The 22496-nt window shown below is 39.2% G+C and overlaps 1 protein-coding gene across 3 annotated transcripts in view; it reads left to right on the forward strand.

The window, feature by feature from the left end:
• The window catches only part of RAB3C (RAB3C, member RAS oncogene family), a 166096-nt gene that overhangs the window by 51943 nt on the left and 91657 nt on the right, over positions 1-22496 (forward strand). For all 3 annotated transcript variants that reach the window (XM_039545782.1, XM_039545781.1, XM_039545780.1), the window contains exon 3: positions 18648-18766. In XM_039545782.1, coding sequence (XP_039401716.1) covers positions 18648-18766 — 119 coding nt within the window. The remainder of the gene's footprint in view (positions 1-18647; positions 18767-22496) is intronic.

Genomic DNA, 22496 nt, shown 5'->3' on the forward strand with positions numbered 1-22496 from the left:
TCATGTTGGAGTGGGGGTGGGTTAGCATTGCATGTATAATCCCCTCCACCGAATTCCACTGTAGTTTTCTAATTTTCTAATCCATACTGGTGCATGTTTTCTTGCATCTAAAGCTGATTCAATAGTAAAAAGGAAAAACAAAATCATAAATATGTTAGTGCATAAAAGCAATGAGTTTATTTTTATATGATTCCTGGGATCATATTCATGAGTAGTCGGAAAACTGTTGGTCATTCATGAAAACATACAATTAAAATATGTCGGCATTTATATATTTTAGGATATTAGCAGTTTAAATGCTCACTTTGTGCTCCCGTAGCTCAAAGTCATTTGTCATCTAAACTGTTATCTTCCCTTATCTCTCTCATTGCCTCAGCCTACCTGGGCAGTTTTCCTACAGTATGAGAAGGATTTTATTTGTTTGTTCATTTAGAGCTCGATCCTGCAAAGCACTGAGCACTTTGACCTTGATCCAGCAAAGAATTTCAGCACAAGCCAGTGTTTTAAGTTAAACATGTTTAAGTGCACAGGCTGAGCACTTTGCATGATCGTGCCCGTATATACTGATTTTTGTCAATGCCTTGTGACATGCTTCCACAATGGATGTTTTTGCAGTTTTAACGTATATTAGTGTCATGAAGATACTACTCCTGGGGGAATTCTGCACCACTCTGTACGCACAGAATTCATGTGCCGCACAGATTTTTTTTCCCCACAGAAAATACATTTTGCCAAAAAGGTGCTGCAGTTATGCCTTTTGCCCACCAGGGGTCACTGTGATGCCAGTACAGAGCAGCCTCTCCTGGGTGGGAGCAGCCCCAGCTACGGACAGGGAAAAGAAAAAGGTTGCCTTCCTCACAGCACCCTGCCTATGGGGCCAGGTCTGGAGGAATTGTGGGGACGGACAGCCTGGGGCACATGAGGCTGCTAGGGTCACAGACTGAGGTTCAGAAGGGCTAGTCGAAGGACAGACAGGGCAGGGGCTGAATGGGAGTGGGGTGCAGGGACACATGGGAACAGGGGGATGGGGGAGGGGTGCAGGGCCAAATAGCAGAAGAGAGTGACTGAATGGGGTGCAGGGATACATGGGGACAGGGAGTAGGGGATACAGGGTAACATGAGGGGAGGTGTGTGGCTAAGTGAGGGTGCAGGGACACATGGGAACAAGGGGAGGAAGTGGCTGAATGGGCATGAAGGGCCACATGGGGATGGGGGAGGGAATGCAGGGAAACTTGGGGATGGGGGTATGTGGGGGCTGAGTGGGGGTGCAGGGACACATGAGAACAGGAGGAGGAAGTAGCTGAGTAGGCATGCAGGGCCACAAGGGGACAGGGGGAGGGCGTGCAAGGACACTTGGGGATGGGGGGATGGAGGGAATGAGTGGGGGTGCAGGGACATATGGGGACAGGGCAGATGTGCCTGATTGAATGAAAGAGGCTAGGTGTTAGCCAGGGTCTGCACGGTGGGTGGGGGGGGGGTTCTTACAATCCCTCCCTGTCCCAAAATAAAACAGTTCCATACTTCTCCAACCCGCACCCAACAGCCCTCCAAGTTCACACCCAAGCTCTTTCCCAGCAATGGCTTCCCTCTCCCTCAGCCCCTTTGTTACCCATGATTCTCCCAAGCCTTTGCATGGTTTCTAGAGGATGCAGTAAACACGTTTCTGTATTGTAGTTTAAATGAATTATCATTCAGAGTTCTGTATTAATATGCCTAGTGAGGAAGCTATTCATCAAAAAACATTTGCTGAATCTTTTTTGTCTATATTATTACAGACATTTTGTATTTTGAAATAAATTACCAAAACAATAGAAATAGTCATGTTATTTTGTTATTTTGACAAATAAAATATGCAGAATTTTAAAATATTGTTCACATAAATTTAAATTTTTGGCACAGAATTCCCAAAGGAGTAGTGATACCATCTAGAACTTTATATAGTCAATCTTGCAGTGAAGGACCTCAAACCAAGCTCTCTAACATGGAGAACTTGTCTGATGTTTAAGAAATGGCCAGGCCATGTTATATTTGGGAATTTACAAATGTCAAGATATGCTGCTACAGTCTTAAAGGATTCCCCACTAGTCATAGCAGCCTGATGCATCTCACAAGACAGATGCTTTATAAAAAAATGCATATGCCCTCTTGGAGGATGAGCATCATTCTTCCTTTGGCAAAGATCTTAGATCCTCATAATGCTTCAGTTCTGTGGAGAACTTTCAAATTAAAGGACCTGCTTTCTTAAGCTGTAGTCAAAAGCAGACCAGCACTTTCGCAAGAAACAATATTCTCATCCTCTCTTTGAAAAAAGGACACCTGTTCAGATTTGACTAGGTTCGGATTCTGAGCTCCCTTCATCTTGGATTTTATATTATGACGAATGGCTTATATTTTATGAGTTAAACTTTCAGTTTATCACCTCCACTTTATGCATGCACAAAAATTTGCACGCGTACACCATGCACCCACACTTTGTATATTCAAACACTTGTACAAACAAGTGTTTAGAATTTGCACATGAAACCCATTGGGACAGAAATTTTGCAGGTTCCAGTTCTAATATATGCTTGCCTATATGCGAATTTATGCACAGAGGCCAAGATTTTCAGAAGTAAGTGCCCACCATTATGCAACTAAAATCCTTTATTTAAGTGCCTAAATAAATTTCTTTATTTTCAAAAGGGCAGAGCACCCAGCAGATCCCACTGAAGGCAATGGGAATCTTTGTGTGCCCCCTGCTTTGAAAAATCAGGCCCTAACTTTAGGCACCTATTTTGAAAATCTTGGCCAGAGGTGGGTGCCTTTAGGTTCATGTCTTGGCTGAAAGTTTGGCTGCAAGGGTGTAATTAGGCACCGCACCTATAATTTCAATTGGGCTTTGCCATTTACATTAGCTGAAGATTCGACCCTACCTTTGGCATAGTTATACAGATGTGGGAGATAAAAATCAAAGCTTCTGTCTCCTTGGAGCTGCTGCCACTGCAGCTGCTTTTTGCGATCCATTGCCACCAAGCTGCTGCTGCTGATGCTTTGAAGCTGACACTGTTCAGCAGTCTCAGCTCAGCTCTTACGGAGAGATCATTGATATCTAAGACCCTTGAAGGAGTCCTCACTATCCAGTACTCTCACCTGTTGGGGAAACGGGGGAAGAGCAGCCCAGAGCTGCTTAAGAACTGCAGATGGGCCGAGTGGCAAGGGAGTATCTAGTGGAGAGAAAGAGGAATGGACTGAATGGGTCTGGCCTCAGTTTTATGGGCGGCAATTGGGCTTGTTGGAAAATACGAAGCCAAGACATTGAAAGTGCCTGGGGTCCCACTGACTGAGACTGCTGTCAGGTACAGTTGGGTGAGGGAGCCTAGACAGAGCTAAGGAAAGGACAGAGACAGAGAGAGAGAGAGAGAGAGAGAGAGAGAGAGCTTCCTTCTCTTTAAAGCTTCAGGCCACAGGGCTTATATTTAAATAATTAGGAATAGGAACAATTTTTCATCTTTAAATTAATAGCAAAAGTTGACCAGAAATTTGAACCTTCAAAAATGTTTTCTAAGTTCAGTATTCTGCTGAAGAACACTTAATTCTTTTTTTTTTAAATTCTTGAAGTGTTTTTAACAGTGATCAGTATTTAATATGAACATTCCTAGTCTTTGTTCCAAATGAGAGAAACTTAGCTGGGGTTTAAAAACAGAGGTGTGTGTATGGAGAACAGGTGGATGACGTGTTATCTATTTTAAGCCATAAACCAAGCAAATAAGTACATGTACCAGTTTACCCCTTTCTCCCTAAATTAGGATTCCCTCCCAAACCCTGTTCTTTCTTAACCAAATCTGACTTTTTTTAATGTCTTGAGACAAGTTATGTTTACAGTTTGCACCTGTGGCTGATAAGACTTTAGCTGTTGAGAAAAGACTTTGTTTTGCTTAAACCAATTTGGCATAAATACAGATAGAATCTGAATATGCAATTAAATGTATATTACATGGTTCTCATAAGCCACCAACACATTAAATACAGTATGAATATAGCAATGTAAAACATTCCTAAAGCCTGGTATAAACCTAAAATTTGAATAAATTTGAAACAAAGTACCGTAGGACAGAGAGATTCCTAAGGATTTATATTTTGTATGAAGTTTAAAGGACTGAAAGGAGAATGTGAGCTAATATAATCCATAAGCATAAGGAGTAATAAAAATATGTAATTTGTGTCCATGCCTTGACATTAATTAAAAATAACAGTAGGCTAGCAATAACCCACCTAATATAAGCTGTAACCGACTCATTAGTAACTGATCATTAGTGCATCTGTCTTGAAGGCTTCCCTTTCACTGAAGGCTTCCATCAGGACTTGCCTGGTGCTTGCAGCTGGTTAATAATTCAGGAGTCTGTTTGCTCACAGATTTTTAGCAGCTGAACTATTATACTCTTCTGGCCTTCTTTAAGCTGGCTGTCTGTAAAATGGCAGATTGGCCCTGTTGTGTTTTAAAGCAAGTCTTGTACTTTACAGTGTAGGTGTGATTACATTCAAGACGTTTTGAGAGCCTGATCCCACTGAAGTCAATGGAAACACTGGGAGTCCTTCCACTGACTTCACTGGAAGTACGATCACATTCTGAATTAGGCTCTTCAGACATGGTCTATTTTAAAGGGATCTCACGGTCATACCTGAAGCCATCAGTAGATCTTATTTCTGTAGTGGTATCAGGGTGTGGTGCTTACACCCCAATGTTCTCGTTTGGGGGCCTTTCTCTTCATTTTTAATTGTTACCTTTAGAAATAACTTTATTAAAGTATTTTTATGACCACTAAAAAAGTTTATTTTCCTTCTGCTGATAATTGCCCACCTTAATTGATTGCTCTTGTTACAGTTAGTATGGCAACACCCTTTTTTTCATGTTCTCTGTGTACATATATATCTTCTTACTGTATTTTCCACTGCATGCATCCAGTGAAGTGGGTTTTAGCCACGAAAGCTTATGCTCAAACAAATTTGTTAGTCTCTAAGGTGCCACAGGTACTCCTCGTTCTTTTTGCTGATACAGAGTAACACGGCTACCACTCTGAAACCTGTCATCCATAACTGTACATTTATTTCTTACTCAAAATGAAGGGATTGTATAACTGGCTGTGGGGTTCTAATTTGCCTGTTATTTGTACTGTCGTTTTTCATTAGCCCATACAATATAATGGAAAGCCATGCAGTCTGATGGGCTACTACCATAGAACTCCCAATTAGCATAGCAGCCTTAATTTTTCACCATATTATCAGCCCACTTAACTCTGAAAAATGACATGTTAATTAAAAAGGAAATTTAATATTAGTGGGGGGAATCTGGCTTCAAGAAGCAGAAGAGGAGGTATTGAGAAGAATGAGGTAAATTGGGGAGACAAAGTGAGGAGAGATTCAGAAACCATCCTATTTTATGAGGATATGCATTACAAGTTCTGGGGAGAAGTAGTTAATGAAAGATTTATAGTAGCTAATCATAGAGCAAGAATGAGAGGACAGGATATTTCAGCCTCTATAATATCTTGATGGTCCCTCTTTTTATTTGGTAATAATGACTTTGACTTTCAGTCTCTGGGTTGATACTTTAACTCAGTGTATTACTGTTACCTCATAAACAGGAAGCACCTTCAAGTTCTCATCTAATTATCTGGGCAGTCAGCAGACATCCAGCCTCTTGCTCATAATTTGCATGGAGAAAGCAGATAAATCTGCCAAATGAAAGGCAAAAGCCTTTGAGGGGAAGGTGAGAAGTCAGACAAAGAAATGAAAGGTTTAGCACAACTATCAAGCAAATACAGGTCTGACAGAGCAAGAACACATCTATTTTTAGATTATACATTTCTCTGTTGACAGAACAGCCAGTTTTAGAAACTCCATTAGATTGCAAGTACCCTTAGAGGTCACCAAAGCCAAGTGTAAGAGAAATGTATTGTTTAGAGTCTTGTTCCACTAGAGACTAAAAGGAATCATTCTTCCTGTCTCTTATTTTTCTAATAGAATCATAGAAACATAGGTCTGGACAGAACTTTAAGAGGTCATCAAGTCCAACCCTCTGTGCTGAGTCAGGCTCAAGAAAACTTAGACCATCCCTGACAGGAGTTTGTCTAACCTATTATTAAAAACCTCTAATAATGGGGGTTCCACAACCTCCCTTGGAAGCCTATTCCTGAGCTTAGCTACCCTTATAGGCCATGTCTACACGTACAGCACTGCAGCAGCTGTGCATCTGATGAAGATGCTCTATGCTGACAGGAGATAGCTCTTTTTTCCCCAAATATCTTAACTAAATCTCCCTTGCTGCAGATTAAACTCATTACTACTTGTCCTACCATCTGTGAATACAGAAAAATTGATCACTGTCCTTTTTACAACAGCCTTTAACGTACCTGAAGACTGTTATCAGATTCCCCCCATAGTCATCTTTTCTCCAGACTAAACAGGGCCAGTTTTTTAACCTTTCCTCGTAAGTCAGGTTTTCTGAACCAGTTATCATTTTTGTTGCTCTTCTCTGGTTCTCTCCACTTTATCCACATCTTTCCTAAAGTCTGTCACCCAGAAATAGACACCATATACCAGCTGAGGCCTTACCCGTGCTGAGTAGAATGGGACAATTGCCTTTCATGTCGTATATACGGTTGATACCCTAGAATATTAGCTTTTTTTGCAATTACATCATGTTATTGACTGATATTCAATTTGTGATCCACTAGTACTCCCTGATTTTTTTTAAGCAGTACTATCATCTAGTCAGATATTTCCCATTTTGTAAGTGTGCATTTGATTTTTTTTCCTTTGTAAGAGAAGTTCTTTACACTTTATTGAATTTCATCTCATTGATTTCAGACCAATTCTCTTAATTTGTCAAGTTTGTTTTGAATTCCAATCCTGTCCTCCGAAGTGCTAGCTACCCTTCCTAGCTTGGTATAATTTGCAAATATTAGAAGTATTCTCTCCACTCCATTATCAAAATCTTTAATGAAATCATTGAATAGTACTGGATGCAGGCCTGACCCTAACAGGACCCTACTAGATACACTCTCCCACTTTGACAGCAAACAATTGATAACTACTCCTTTGAGTATGTTCTTTCTACCAATTGTGCATCAACTTTATAGTAATTTCATCTAGACCACATTTCCATAGTTTGCTTATGAGAATGTCATATGTCACGTCTACTACTTCCCCCCATCCAGTAAACCAGTCAAAGAGGGAAATTAGGTTGGTTTAGTATGAATTGTTCTTGGCAAATCCATGATAGTTATTACTTAACTCTGTTATTCTTTAGGTGCTTATAAATTTATTGTTTAATCATTTCTCCAGTATCTTTCCAGGTATCAAAATTAGGCTGACTGCTGTATAATTCCCTGGGTACTCTTTGTTTCCCTTCTTAAAGACAGGTACTTTGTTAGCCCTTCTCCAGTCCTCTTGGACATCACTCATCCTCCATAAATTCTCCAAGGTAATTGCTAATGGTTCTGAAATTGCTTCCACTTGTTCCTTAGGTACCTTAGGATGAATTTCATCTGGCCATGCTGACTTGAATACATCTAACTTATCTGAATATTCCTTAACCTGTTCCTTCCCTATTTTGGCTTGCATTCCTTCCCCCTTGTTAATATTCATTAGGTAAAATATCTGGTCACCATTAACCTTTTTAATGAAGACTGAAGCAAAATAAGGCATTAAAGACCTCCACCTTTTGGATGTAATCAGTTGTTAGCTCATCTTCCCCACTAAGTAGAGGATCTACACCTTCCTTCCTTTTTTTCTTGCTTCCAATGTATGTAAAGAACCTATTCTTGTTGTCTCTTATGCCCCTTGCTATGTGTAACTTTCTGATTTTGTCCCTACATGCTTGCTATTCTTTTATACTACTCCCCAGTTTTTGTACTATTGCGTTTTGATTTTCAGGTCAATAAAGAGCTCCTGATACAGCCCTATTGGCTTATTACTCTTCCTACCTTTCTTTTGCATTGGGATAGTTTGCAGTTGTGCGTTTAATATTATCCCCTTGAGAAACTGCCAGATCTCCTGAACTCCTTTATCCCTTAGATTTTCTTTCCATAAGCCCTTACCTATCAATTCTCTGAATTCTCTACCTTTTTGAAGTCCATTGGCCTTATTCTGCTGGTTTCCTTAATGAATCACAAAATCTATCATTTCTTTATCAATTTACCCCAAATTACAAATCAGAAGTGAAAGGAAACCAATTCTTCCTTGTTTGTCAGAATCAAGTCTAAAATGGCTGTCCTCTTGCTTACTTCCTCCACTTTCTGAAACAAAAAATTGTCCCCAACGTATTCCAATAACTTATTAGAAATTTTGTATTTTGCTGTATTACTTTTGGAACAGATGCCTGAGTAAAGTCCCCCATTACTACCAAATCTTATGATTTGGATATTTTTGTTTGTTCTAGAAATGTCTCATCTACCACCTCTTCCTGATTTGGCAGCCTATAGTAGACCCCCTACTATGGCATGACCCCTATTTTTTTTACCCCCTTTATCTTTACCCAGCAACTTTGTACTAGATTGCACCTCCTTGTAGACCTCAGAACAAGTATATATATTCTTGATCTATAATTCAACACCACCTCCCTTTTTTATGGCCTCTGTTTCCTGTACAAGGTATACATCTCTATTACAATATTCCAATCATGAGAGTTATCCCTCCAAATCTCAGTCTTACCACCATTAGTTGAAATGAGGTTCCATTTTAAGCCATAACCCTGAATCTTCATAACTTTGGTTAGCAAAATTGGATTAGCCTGGAAGTTACCAAGTTTACTCTGAAGGCCAAGGAGGATTTTTCTACTGAGTTTGAAGACATTTGGCCAAATTTTCTTTGAGTTTTAAGTCACTAAGATAACTATTATTTTAAATATTAGGTTGTGTCTAGCATTTCTTTGTGACTCTGACTTAAAACCAGATTGTTGCTATCCCTTAAAACTTTCCCAGTATTGCCAATCCTGTGCATTCAAAAATCATGAGTCAGACCTCAAAAATCATCAGGGTTTCTTCCTTTAAAAAAAAAATCAACTCATCTTGTCTGTCTTTTGGTTTCTGAGCCTTTAGAGTACACTTGGGTCATGTTTTTAAGCATTTCTCCACAATTTATGGCAGCTTTAAGGCCACTTTGCACCTCTCCAGCAAGAATTATCAGGGTCAAGGATCTGGCTATATATGTATAGCAAGGGACATTATAGTGAAACTAAAGCATTTAGAAGCCTGGAAATTAACTGCTAATAGAAGGTAGATGCATATTCAAAGACCGGTTTTGTAATATGCACTGTGATAAGTTATAGGTGAGTATTTAGTTGAGAGTATTGAACTGTGAGTGTATTAGATTATTTCCCATATCTTTGTTGTTCATTTCCATACTTTTACATGCTTAATGATGATTGTGTAAATTTCTTTGGTGCGCATCCTTAATAGCAACCTTAACATTTTGTTAACATTTCTTGTTTGTTCTACTTTTATCTTCACTCTTCCTTCCTCCAGTAAGTAGATCAGAGTCAAGACTTCACTGTTGCTCTGCAAAGAGCTAGTATAGGTTTTTCATTTACTTATTGCCTCAAGTTCTTTCATACATCAACAGGAGAAATTAAAGAAATATACTGTCTCTTCAATACGGTACATAAATAACCTTCAAGCAGCTACACCACGAAAGGAGCAACAAACAATGTATTGCTTGAAGTTAAGAGGGTTTAGGAATTTCTACTTTTAATAGCAGGATGATCCAAAAACTCATAACAGCATTCTTTGGTTACTGGACCAATTTTATTGAAGTCAACATACGACTATGTCTTCTACAATTTGTCCTTTTGTACAAGTGTGAGTGCTTCCAATTAAGTTATCAGTAGTTCAAATATTTCTCAAAGAAATTAAGTTTATACTAGAAATGGGTCCAAATTAAGTTCTGGATCCAAATCCCTCTGAATAATGGAGTTGTTAAAAATCCATGTCCAGAATCTTGAGTCCAAAAGCCCCAGAAATTTGTGGTGGTCAAAATCTGGATCTGAATTTTGTATTTTGCCTCTAGTTAGTATCTCTCCAGAAATGTTTTGCCTCCGTCAGTACCTCTTACTGTTGGTTTAGACGGTCCATTGACTCCTATGTAAAACAAATAATAGTGACAATGTTACTTTACAAGTAAATTATCTATCTGGAAAACTAGAATTGGGCTTAAACCATGAATCTAGACTTTGGGGAAATCTGGGTCTGGAGCCAGGCACTAGCTCAGGTCTATCTCCAGTGATGTCTAATTTAATATTTGTTTAATCTCCCTGTGCCTCAGTTCTCCCATTATAAAATGGAGATGTTTCTCTCACCCTTTGTCAGTAAATTGTAAGTCCTTCAGGACTGTCCCTTCCTCTGTGTTTAACCAGTGACTAGTAAAATGGAGAACTGATTTTTTTTAGCCTCTAGGTATTGCCACAATACAAAGAATGAATAACAATAATAAATTTGATGTTATATAAAGTTTGCATCTAAATTTGATCAGGTCACTCACTCTAGTCCTTAATGAGCTACAGCTGCAAAACTTCTGGTAATATTTATTTGGCTAAGGAACAAAATTTGGTGTAATCTTTGGCTGTGCCCAGATTTCTTTATATCTAGGGCTGTACCAAATTCACAGTCCATTTTGGTCAACTTCACGATTATAGGATTTTAAAAATCGTAAATTTAATGATTTCGGCTATTTAAATCTGAAATCTCATGGTGTTGTAATTCATAGGGATCTTGACCCAAAAAGGAGTTGTGGGGGGCGGGTCACATGGTTCTTGTAGGGGATGTTGCAGTACTGCTACCCTTACTTCTGCACTGATGGTGATGGCAGCGTTGCCTTCAGAGCTAGGCAGATGGAGATTGGTGGCTGCTGTCTGGGAGCCCAGCTCTGAAGGCAGAGCCGCCATTAGCAGCAGCATAGAAGTAAGGATGGCATGGTAGGGTATTACCACCCTTACTTCTATGATACTGTGGGTGGGGCACTACCTTCTGAGCTAGACACCAGGCCAACAGCCACCACTCTCTGGATACCCAGCTCTGAAGGCAGCGCAGAAGTAAGGGTGGCAATACCATGACCCCACTAAAATAACCTTGGTACCCCCTGCAACTCCATTTTGGGTCAGGACCCCCAATTTGAGAAATGCTGGTCTCCCCTGTGAAATCTGTATAGTATAGGGTAAAAACAAACAAAAGACCATTTTTCATGCGGGGAGATCAGATTTCATGGTCCATGATGCGTTTTTCATGGCCACGAATTTGGTAGGGCCCTATTTATATCACTTCCGCAGAGCAACTGTAAAGCTAACTAGTTTTCCACTGGAGACTCCTTGAGTGATGTAGGGCCACTGTAGCATCTATTACACTGTTCTCATTGGCCACTAGAGGGTGTGTGAGAGAAGGAACCTAGGACATGGTCAGGGCATCTCTGGATGCCATTATGGCCTCAGCTGCTCCACTTTACACTGGGGCTGGAGCAGATACCAGATGGGCCAGGTTCAGGGGAGTGCAAAGGCCATCTTTGTGCCTCCACACATTTAGTAGCACTAAGCATTTGTCAGCCACAGCTGGGGCTCAGTCCCGGTATTTGCAGGTACTTTGAAAATGCTGTTATAAATATTGGCTATTTCTGTTATTAGTCCCCTTCTTTTGGCTATTAAGAAACGAGACTAGTGCCTTATTTCACGCTTCAGTTACTTGGGCTTGGAGACTGACAATGCTACACACGATAGAATTTTTTGACCCTGCTTGTTATTCTTCGTGGGTTTCCAAATGTCATGCATGAGCCCATATGTATTTTTTTCCTCTTCTGCCTCCTCTTTCTTTGCATTAAACCATCCACACCGTCCTCCCCATTTTCCTTACGTGGGGGGTGTAATGAGATGTTTCAGCTTTTATTACTTGTGCACCAGATCTGAATCTAAAAGCAAGTTGTTTGATTGTGGGGGAGTGGGTGTTCATAATCTATAAAAACAATCTCAAATTAGAGATTTTCTACTATGTTACAAGGGTTTTTTAAATGCCGTTTTTAGTTATAAAATGTTTTAATGACCTATGCTAGAATTTTTTTTTTTTAAAGCATGGAGTATTATACTTGATGACACCGTATGCCATTAAACATCTATTAGGATTTTCACTATAAAATTTAATTTTCAGAGGTTTATAGCTTATCTAAAGATATGTTGCATGCTGAAATTTGGTATTTTGAAGGGGGAAAAAAGATTTATTTCTGAGCTCGCAATGTATGATATAAATATTAGAGAAGAAATATCATTATAGCTTCCAAAGTCCCAGTTCTTGCTTTATGCGGTTCCTTCCAAACACGTGATAAATGATCATGGGCAAATCTCCATGCCCTTCCTTTTGCCCATAGCATTGGTCAAGTGATGGTCCCACAGGAGAGGAGTGTAAATGAAATCTGGCTCGCATGGTCGCCATAAATGTGAACTAGCAGGTTCCCTTCATTTTGAAGGTTTTTCCATACTGCCATCAGGTTTGCCTGGACTTTCAGATTCATGGGCACTAGAAAAATCCAACTGAACCTCAAGAAAAGCAAAATTCTCTAGTTCCATTGCTTTGATCATGTATTTTTCACTCCCTGTCCCCCATCCTTCTCTTTCCATGTCCTCCGACTCTTTCCTTAAATAGAGAGGTATTCTACTGCTCTGGTTCATCTTTCTCTGTCTTTTGAGGTGGCTTGAACTCAACCCAGGTAAAACTGAGATTATGGTGACAGGCAACTTGATGAAATGTTAGTGGTTATTTCATGGTATTTTCAGTGACGTACCCTCAGCTCTGGAATTTGCCTCCTCTTTGATCAAAAAGATCCTGAGTTTGAGCTCAGGGCTCAATTCAAGATTACTCTGTTTGGCCAGGTTTTCATAAAAGTATAACTGACAAGAATTTGAGTAGTTGAGGAGAAATTGCTAACCCTGAGTAGATGGGTAGATGAGGAATGTCAACTAGCCTAAGAAGTGGAAACTAAAATACTTCCTTTCACCTAGACATGAGAACAGGTGGCTTTTTATACTTATTAGGTGTTTCCTCTGTCCCTCTTCTCAGCCCATATGCATCGACATATGTACATACACAACTCGGGAGTTCTTAATGGGCAGGGTGGTTACATTGTCCAACTGGCAAAAAGAACCTCTAAAATATGCAAACATATAGAACAGCATCCAGCCTGTTTGGATGACTGCATATGCTTCAATCCATATATAGGAGAAGGGATTAACTTTTTTTAATCATTTGCCCTCCTTTATGTGTTGCTAATTCCATTGATCTTGATTTGGTCTGTCAGCAGAGGTTCTGCCAGTTAATGTGCAATGCACAGGAGGTGGGTGATTTCTTGAAACTTGCCTTCATTGGATCTCTGAGTTTGCAGATTAAGCATGGTTGGGCCAACAGCCAATCGGACTAAACCCCATGGAATTACATGAGTATCAGAGTAGAATTTGGAAATGTGAGTTTTACATGGACATCTTTGGTTAGTTAGCAGTTAAAATCTTTTGTTAAATATTTTTAAAGTGCCCTTTTTATTAGTCTTCACTATATTGAACTTTTGACTTAGCACTCACTCACTGTCATTCATTCCCTGCTGTTCCTCTACTCTAGTTCTTTAATGAACATCATTGTCAGGTCTGGTAAGAAACAACAGACATTACTTTTATAGCCTATCACAAGAGAACTGAAATGGCACCATAGAAGATCTATATATCTAGTTTCTCCCAGGAAGATGAATTGCCATGGTAACACGGCCATGGAATAATAGGTCAAGTTTTATAATTTTTCCTCAGGCTTATTTTATTACATTTTTGCTTAGAAAAAGACACCAGTATAAAATGCAGGCTTCAGCATTTCACAGTTTAAAAAAACAAGAGATGATCATCTAAGCAATCGAATACTCATGCATGAAGGAATAAGACCAAGTAACAGCAGTCAGTAGCCATGTTTGAACTGATACAAGGATTGTCTTTGGGTGCAGGTGTACATCAGTACATTAGGATAAACATTGGGACTGATTTTAAGATGCAGATGTGATGAAATATGCTCAATCTTTTCTCAAAAACAAAGCATAATAAAAACAAGGGCTGGAAGCTTCATTGTGTTGAGGGATTAACTGTTCCAAGTAAATTCAATCATAGCAAACTGTACTAAAATATAACATTTCACATTAAGATGTTTGGTACTTCAAATATGCCATTTGTCTTTGATAAAATCAGATTATTTTGAGTATTTTAACAATCACACAACTTTAACTTTCTCTGTATACTCAAGAAGCTCCTAAATTTTAGGTAGAATAAAATGAGAGATTTCTGAATGCGTTGGACTCCAGGTAACACTGGTATGTTTAACTCTTCCATTTAAATAACAAATTATTTGTAACTTCCCTCTCTTTGTAAATATCATATTCATTCCACATAACTACCTCTTTTGTAACATATAACATGTTTCTGATTGGATTTCATATTAATATGAATTTTGATTGTGTTACTGCTCATACTGGTAGTGATGCCTATAGTAAAGGTTGCCTACCACTTTCCATTCATTATAAGAACCCATTTTCACTTGTTTATAACTTTGCCAGACTTAAACCATGTGGGCTAAAATTCAGTTTTCCATGCCCATTATCTATCTTAAGCGGAATATTTTTTTGAAAGTTTCACCAAAAGCAGTCGAGCCATTTCCTAGAATGAGGTTAGGGAAAAATACAGTATTTTGTCCAAGTTTAAAAAAAAAAAATCTTACAACCATTTCATTGTGAAATTGAAGTGCCACAGTACTCTGGAGCAGAAACTTGAAATTTTGGAGGTAGAATGGGTGGGGTGGGGTGGGGTGGGGTGGGGGAGTCACGTTGATCTTAGGGATGCCTTTTCTTGCCCAAATTTGACCCTCTGAAAATCGCAGTTTGCACCTGCTCACTGGAGGTTTGTTAGAGGCTGGCAGCATTATTCTCTGAATATTCTCTCTGCATTGAGCATGTGCCTTCTTGCAGCATTTTTGTGCTTACTGGTTTTTTTAGTGGACTATAAGGTCTACACAATTCTTAATTAAATGTTAAGACTGAGAAATGAAGCTCTTAAAAGTAAGCCAATACAGAATTAAGATTCAAGACTCAACCTTAATTCTGCCTCCTCATGTGTATGCCTTATAATTTGATCTCTTTCTAAGATTATAAATTATTTGGCATGTAACACCGCGTATAATGTACCATTATGTAAACTGGAATTTAATTTGCAACTTCACATATAGTAAAATAATGGCAGTAATAATTGGCTTGATTTTTAAATTTCAATGAACTGTATGAAACAAATCAAGTATGAAGTGAATCGTTTCAGTAGTTCTAAAGGAATATAATGGTTGTATATAAGACTTCCAGTGTTGCAGGATTTTTATAATGGCTAAAGTTAATAGCATATTAAAAACCTTTCCAGTATAAATACTGTATGTGCAAATACTGTAAATTGCTGATTTGGAAATGAGCAATGGCATTCTTCTAACTAGTGTTAAATGAGTTCTTTGTTAAAAGACTAAATTATCTCGGTTGCAGAATAATTAGGTGGAAGGATGCTGTAACATAATGTGCATAACAGGACCAGTTATCACATAATATAATCAGAAAGAGTCATTGGTATGGCAGTTTCTATCTGAAGTAGAATCCAGAGTACATTCCACCATAGTAAAGGAGGATGATTGGAGAATAGAGACAACCAAATTGCAGTGTAAGTATTCCTCCAAATCTTATTCCATGCTTCTTGTGATCAAGGAGGTATCAATATCAATTTCCAAAGCCAACTGTGGTTTTGTTATAAGGCATACACACTTAAAAGTAAATTGCCTACACATAATGAGGCTACAAGAGGGGAAGACCTCTTTGCTTTCAAAAATGTAGACTGAGGAAATTATGGGAGTCTACTTTATTTACTAGTATTTACTACTACTATTTGCTACTTATTAGTAATAGCAGCAAATATATATTTTATGGTAGTCTCCAACTGGGACTTGGACTTGATTGTGTTGGGTTCTTGTACTTTGTAAAGGTCTCATAAGCCAGCTAGTTTTTTCAGCATGTGCCTATTAAATAAGAAGTATGAAGGCATAATTGTATCCCTCAGCCAAGCAGGAAAGTCAAGATATGCATCATTATTAGAGGAAGGAATATCACCTTACTTCCTTCATGTTTAAGCAGTTTCCTTATATTTCTTTCATAGAAAAGGTTTTAATTTCCCATAGTTTTATTGACTTAATTCCCTTTCTTTACTATTAGAGTAAAAGTCTGCCCTACAGCAAGTCTACACTATTATTGTCCAGAATAGATATGGAATCCAGACACTTTTTGATAGTGACTATCTATCTGTCTGTCAGCCTGAGATTTGTATAGGGGGAAATATATTAGTCTGACAAGCAGGAGAAAATATTATTTTGCTGCAGGTGTTTCACGCTAAAACCTGTATGCAGATTATACAGTGAAAAATTCTAGTGATAAGACACCAAGACAGTAAGCTCTGTATCCAAGATTTTGATACCTTCATAGCCAGTATTTTAGAGCCTTACTGTACATTGGTTTAGGCTTTGTCAGCTGTGTCAAAACTGAAATATGTGTAAAGGAAAAAGAGAGAGAAACAAGTGGACTAAAGTTTTTAGATAATTAATTTTACATAAAGATGGGCCTCAGCTGCAGATCTGGATTGAAGATTTAAGGTAGAGGATTCTGTTTTGGATATGGACTTTTGTGTTTAGTCATTTATGGATATAGGAACCAGTTGCAAAGTTCATGAAGATCAGAAGTGGCCCAATGTTTGAGAGTTCTCAGATCTGAGTCTTTGTCATGGGCCCATGTCTAATTTTACATTGATGTGTTCTGAAAGCAATGCTTCTAAAATGAGTTTTCAACATATGGTATAGATGGGTGACCATAAATAAAACTGAATTGTCTAGTTTTCAGATGCCTCCATGTGGCTCTCTTAATAGTATTCTCATTTCTGTTGACTCTTACAACTGTTTAGGAACCAATAAAAGTTTCATTGGGCTAATGTGGGAATGGTACAGCATTGTTTGACTGTGTGACAAATGAACACAAATATCAGTAGAGCTATAAAACAGAGCTCCATGAAACTCCATGGTTTTTGTTTGCTGCAGTTCATGCAAACCTTTTATTAAATTCAGTTCTCATGAGTTTCCCAATCCCATGCGTTCATCTCTGAACTTTGAGAACAAACCCAAAACTCAAGGAATTGCAATTTTATATATTGTTTAGACCTCACCAGAGGTACTCCTGATTTATGCTGGTGTACTTCTCAGTGGCGTACTTTTCCTGTTGCAGTCTACACCCTGGGATCTAGTAAAGACTGTGCTCTGTGGACACTGCTAGCCTATGATGGATAAGTTCAAGTGCATGAAGCCAGTATGTCTAGAACAATGAAGTATTATGGGAAATTTTATGTCTACATCAAAGGCCTGATTCTCTTCTCATGCTGGTGTAAATCAGGAGAAACTCTACTGAAATTGTGGGGTTACTCTAGTGTAAATCTAGGTAAATAAGAGGTTTATCAGGTTCTAGCTTTCTATGTTTGTTTTCAGTGCAAGGTCATTAAAACTAAACCTAGGCTATAGTGACTGTAATTTGACCTGAATTTCCTCCTAGCGTTCTGCCTAAGAAATTATTTGTGTATGGTAATCAGCTCTGTTACATTTTTTTTTAAAAACTATCTTCTTATAATTGATTTATGAAGTGGGTGGAATTTAATTTCTTCTTTATTTGTAGGATGATTGATGTACATACAGAAAAGAACACTCATTTAAATATATTTTCTCTAATGAGGTGTTACTACTTGTACCATAGGAACTATTTTAGAAAATATTCCAATGAACACATTTGTCATTTTTGTCAGTTTTCTTCTACTATGGAACAGCTGAAGTAGTCCTTTCCATGTTCTAGAAAAAATAAATTTTTGTACTATTAAAATTTTGCAATGAAAAAATTCTCTTACAGCAGTTGTTTAAAAAACAAGCCAGAATTAACGTAAGTCCTCTGCAGTCATTGATACAATAGCTGTAGTAAAAGTTCATACTGTACATTGCTTGATGAAATTTCACTGAAATGTTCTATTTATTTCTGCAAGATTTAAGAATACATTTGGGGTCTTTAAAAATGCAAATAAGTGTTATTTTGAAACAGAATGATTATATTATTTCCTGTAATATATTTTAATTATTACTGTTAAAAAATGTATTAAAGTAGAACCTTAAAACCTTAACCAAACTTGGGCACTCTATATTAACATAGTAAGTGACAGTTGCTTTCGCAAAGAGCTTGCAATGTAAGTGGACAAGGTAGAAAAAGGCTGTGTGTGAACGCAAGTATTATTATCCCCATGGGAGACTGAGACACAGAGATGAATTGACTAGAAAAGTCAGGAATAGTACCAAGATCTCCTAAGTCCCAGTCTAGTGCCTTAACAACAGGACAATCCTTCATCTCTTCAAAAAAAAGAGGACGAAAAGCTGTCCAGTGACTTGAATGGAATTTCAAAGGTGTGAAAATGAAAGTTTTTCAGCGCTCACAGAAGTGATTTTCAGAAAGATACAAATCACCTGAAAAGGTAACATTTATATAAAAGAACATTTTTGTTGTTTTAGGACACGGCAGGTCAGGAGAGATATAGGACAATTACCACAGCCTATTACCGGGGTGCAATGGGCTTCATTTTAATGTATGACATCACGAATGAAGAATCCTTCAATGCTGTGCAAGACTGGTAAGTAAAACTTGGCACTAGAACTAAGGTGAGATACAGAGTATTTGATCACCGCTTTACTACTGCTGCTGCTTGCTGTTATGATGTGAACCATTTCAGGAAACAATTCTCCAACCCTGGTCAACTCAAATACTAATTTACATCTTGTCAATGTAAATTTGATTTTGAGGTTTCTTGAGTCACATTGCAGAAACTGGCCCATGAATGACTCCGGAATCGGAGAGGAGAAGGCATGTAATTATTACTTAAGTGAAGCACTGCCTTCTGGTTTTCAGACTTGTCATTGTCCTTTGCCCGAAAGATAGCTTTTAGTTATCTGTTTTGAGAAAACACAATGAGTGCTTTAGGACCTGTTGCATAAAATTAAGGCTACGATTTAGTCATGGGTATTTTTAGTAAAAGTCACGGACAGGTCATGGGCAATGAACAAAAATTCACGGCCTGTGACCTGTCCATGGCTTGTACTATAAATATTCCTGACTAAATCATAGCCTTAAGTTTGTGGAGTTTTTCTTCTGATTTATTTTTCTATCAATATTCTGTTAATACTGCCAAGTCCAGGAGCACCAGCTGCCAGGGGCTGCCCACCCACCGCTGCTCCAGCCATCCCCACAACCGCCACTGGGGGGCTGCTGATCTGCGTCTGCTCCCACCACCCTGGGACTGCTGCTCGGGTGATCCCATGAGGTTAGCTGCCCGGGGACCACCCAAGCAGCAGCTGGTGCAGCTAGCCCCAGGGGCCACAGAAAGTCACGGAATCCATGACTTGTACAACCTCGGTGACAGGTATGGAGCCCTACATATAATTTATCACAATCACTACGTTTTCTGGGGGTTTGATTAATATTTTAACACTTGTACTTTTGCTTTCCATAGTTTATTTATAGAACTAAGTGAAATAGTGTATTAGCATGTAGGCTAGCTGGTAAGGGCAGCACTTGGATGTTCTACAATGTGAATGCTCTGAAGAAAACAGTGATACCAGTTATGGAGCTTGTCTTTTGATTTATTTTTCTATCAATGTTCTGTTAACCTCATTTATTCACCACTGCTATCCTAGTGTTATGCCTCTAGAAGGAATAGGACAAGCAAAATTTTCTATTAGTTATGGTACCGTCATTGTTAGGCAATTTCTGTGGCATTTCATTGGGGTGTAATTCAAAGCAGAATTGGGCTTATGAGTCTCAAACATTTTGTAGTTGGAACCAAGAATCTATCCTGTTCCCCATCAATAATCATATCTCCAATGTGTCAGGAAATCTCTGGCTCTTTCTTGAGCATTCATACATTTTGTTATTGAATTGTAATGGGAAATTTGTGTGAATCCCCTCCAGGCATAGGCGCCGACTCTTGTGGGTGCTCTGGGGCTGGAGCACCCAGGGGGAAAAATTAGTGGGTGCTCTTCACCCACTGGCAACCAACCTCCCCACACCTCCAGCCCCACCTCCTACTCCTCCCCTGAGTGCGCTGTGTCCCCGTTCCTCTGCCTACCTCCCAGCATTTCCCACCGGCCACCACCAAACAGCTGTTTGGCAGCATTAGCATGCTCCAGGAGGGATGGAGGGAGAGGAGCGGGAAACATGGCGCGCTCAAGGGAGGAGGATGGAGGGGGAGGGGTTGGGGCAGGTTCCTTAAAAAGAGACTATGAAAAAGGACATCATCAATTCTGTTCAGATTAATTCAGATCAGCTCTCTCTCATCTCCCATCCCACCTTGCATCCCAACGCATCCCTCAAACTGCCAGCTGTGCAATTCACCTCGACACATCTAAAGGACTTTCTACCCGAGAGGAGTGCCAGGTGGCCTTAATCTTGTTTAAAGAACTTTGTTTTTACCTGAGAGTGCTGAAGTCATCATATTATTATGACATCCAATCCTCAGCCCATGGATGGGGTTATCTAACTGCCAGCACTGAAAAGGCACATGAGCCTTATTGTCTTCCCTTCCCTTATTGTGTTATATCTGTTCCACACCCAACTTTCTTTCCTTCTATCCTATCTCATACTATCCTAGCTTTCGATCAAATACTGAAGTCAACTATGCTGTAGTCATCCTGCCTTGTCTAAGAGCTTGTCCACACTACCACTTAAGTCAATGTAAGTTACATTGCTCAGTGGTGGGGGGAAAAAACACCCTCTTGAGCAACGTAAGCTACATTGACTTAAAGCAGCATCTACACCACGCTATGATGGTGGGAGACACTTTCCCTCTCACCAACATAGCTTCTGCCTCTTGTTGAGGTAGAGTAATTACGTCAACAGGAGAGCGCTCTTCCATCGATGTAATGTGTCTTCACCAGATGCGCTACGTCACCGCCACTAAGAAGAAAAGATCCAATCAGATGACATCCCTGACCAGATCGTAAACTAGGATCCAAGTAGTAGGTGTCAGGCTTAACTTGCCAGCCAAAAGCAACCACTTATAACTAATCAGCAGTCCAGTGTTCTAAAAAACATCAACAAACGCCATATTTCACCCATCTGTTCCATGCTGTCTCTCCTCCACCTTGTGTTTGTCTGTTCATCCGTTAAGAACAGGATAAGTAAATACCCTCTGTAGAGCAGAGTAAAATTAACCCTTTCCTTTTCATCAAAGAAAGGTTGTTCTGAAAAATGAGATTGACATTTTGCATCCCAAAGGAGAAAAACTTTAAAGGTTATGACTAAGTTTGTTTTGCATAATCACTCAACCACAATTTCAATATAAATGCCTGTTTTGATTTCTTGTTCTTGTTTTTGTGTTTTTCCCAAGTAACCATAAAACCAAGGCCCCTGTTCAAAAGAACCTGGAACCTAGCTCTCACTATTTATAAACTTTCATTGTCCAACATTAAACACCTTTAACTCTTTGGGCCTTTGAGATCAACATCCGTACAACAGAAACTCCACAGTGTTCTGTACTTAAGTGTTCTTGAAGGCTGAGGGCTTCGTACCCACATATGTTGCACTGCTGTAGTTCAGATGGGAGGTGAGAAAGGAATGTATAACTGAGGCCAGGCCATTGTCCACTAGGATAGAATGGAGTCTCCTAGCCACCCAGAAATGGTAGTAAGTATTCAGGCATGGATGTTGGTAGGCGAGAGCTTAGCATCAGCAAGGAATCTAGGAGCACTTTTAAATCATGGACTGAATTGACCAATTCTGGGTATGTACTTTCAGCCAAAGGAGACTCACTGTGGCTGCAAACTCCTTAGAGTGCCTTCCTCTGCTCACCAGCATAACCTCTCTTTTGCTCAGATTCAGCTTCAACCAGCTATTTTGCATCCATGAGCTGGTCTCAGCCAAGCATTGAGCAATCTTGGTGGTAGTGGTATAATTGTATTTGGTGAGGGATAAGTAGTGCTATGTAAAAAGTGACAGAGTCCTGTGGCACCTTATATGCTAACAGACGTATTGGAGCATAAGCTTTTGTGGGTGAATACCCACTTCATCAGATGATGTAGTACTATGTGTTATCTGTAATCTGTGAACTGCTTTGCCCTACATGACATGATGTAAATGCTGTTCCACAGACTCTTGAGGGATCTACGATTTTTAATTGTCTGTAAAGTGCAATGCACAAGTATGATGCTATACAGGTAACAGAATGTAGTAGCATCAATCACTAAGCATGCTCACATCCTATTTTACCTTTATGCCACATCCCTCTGGCTTCTCCTTGCTCTGCCTCCTTCTGTTTCCATACTGCCTTGCACATCCAGGGGAGGAAGCATGGCCTTACGGTTAAGACA

Source organism: Mauremys reevesii, linkage group 6 (genome assembly GCF_016161935.1).
Source record: "Mauremys reevesii isolate NIE-2019 linkage group 6, ASM1616193v1, whole genome shotgun sequence".
In the NCBI taxonomy this organism is placed as follows: Eukaryota; Metazoa; Chordata; order Testudines; family Geoemydidae; genus Mauremys; species Mauremys reevesii.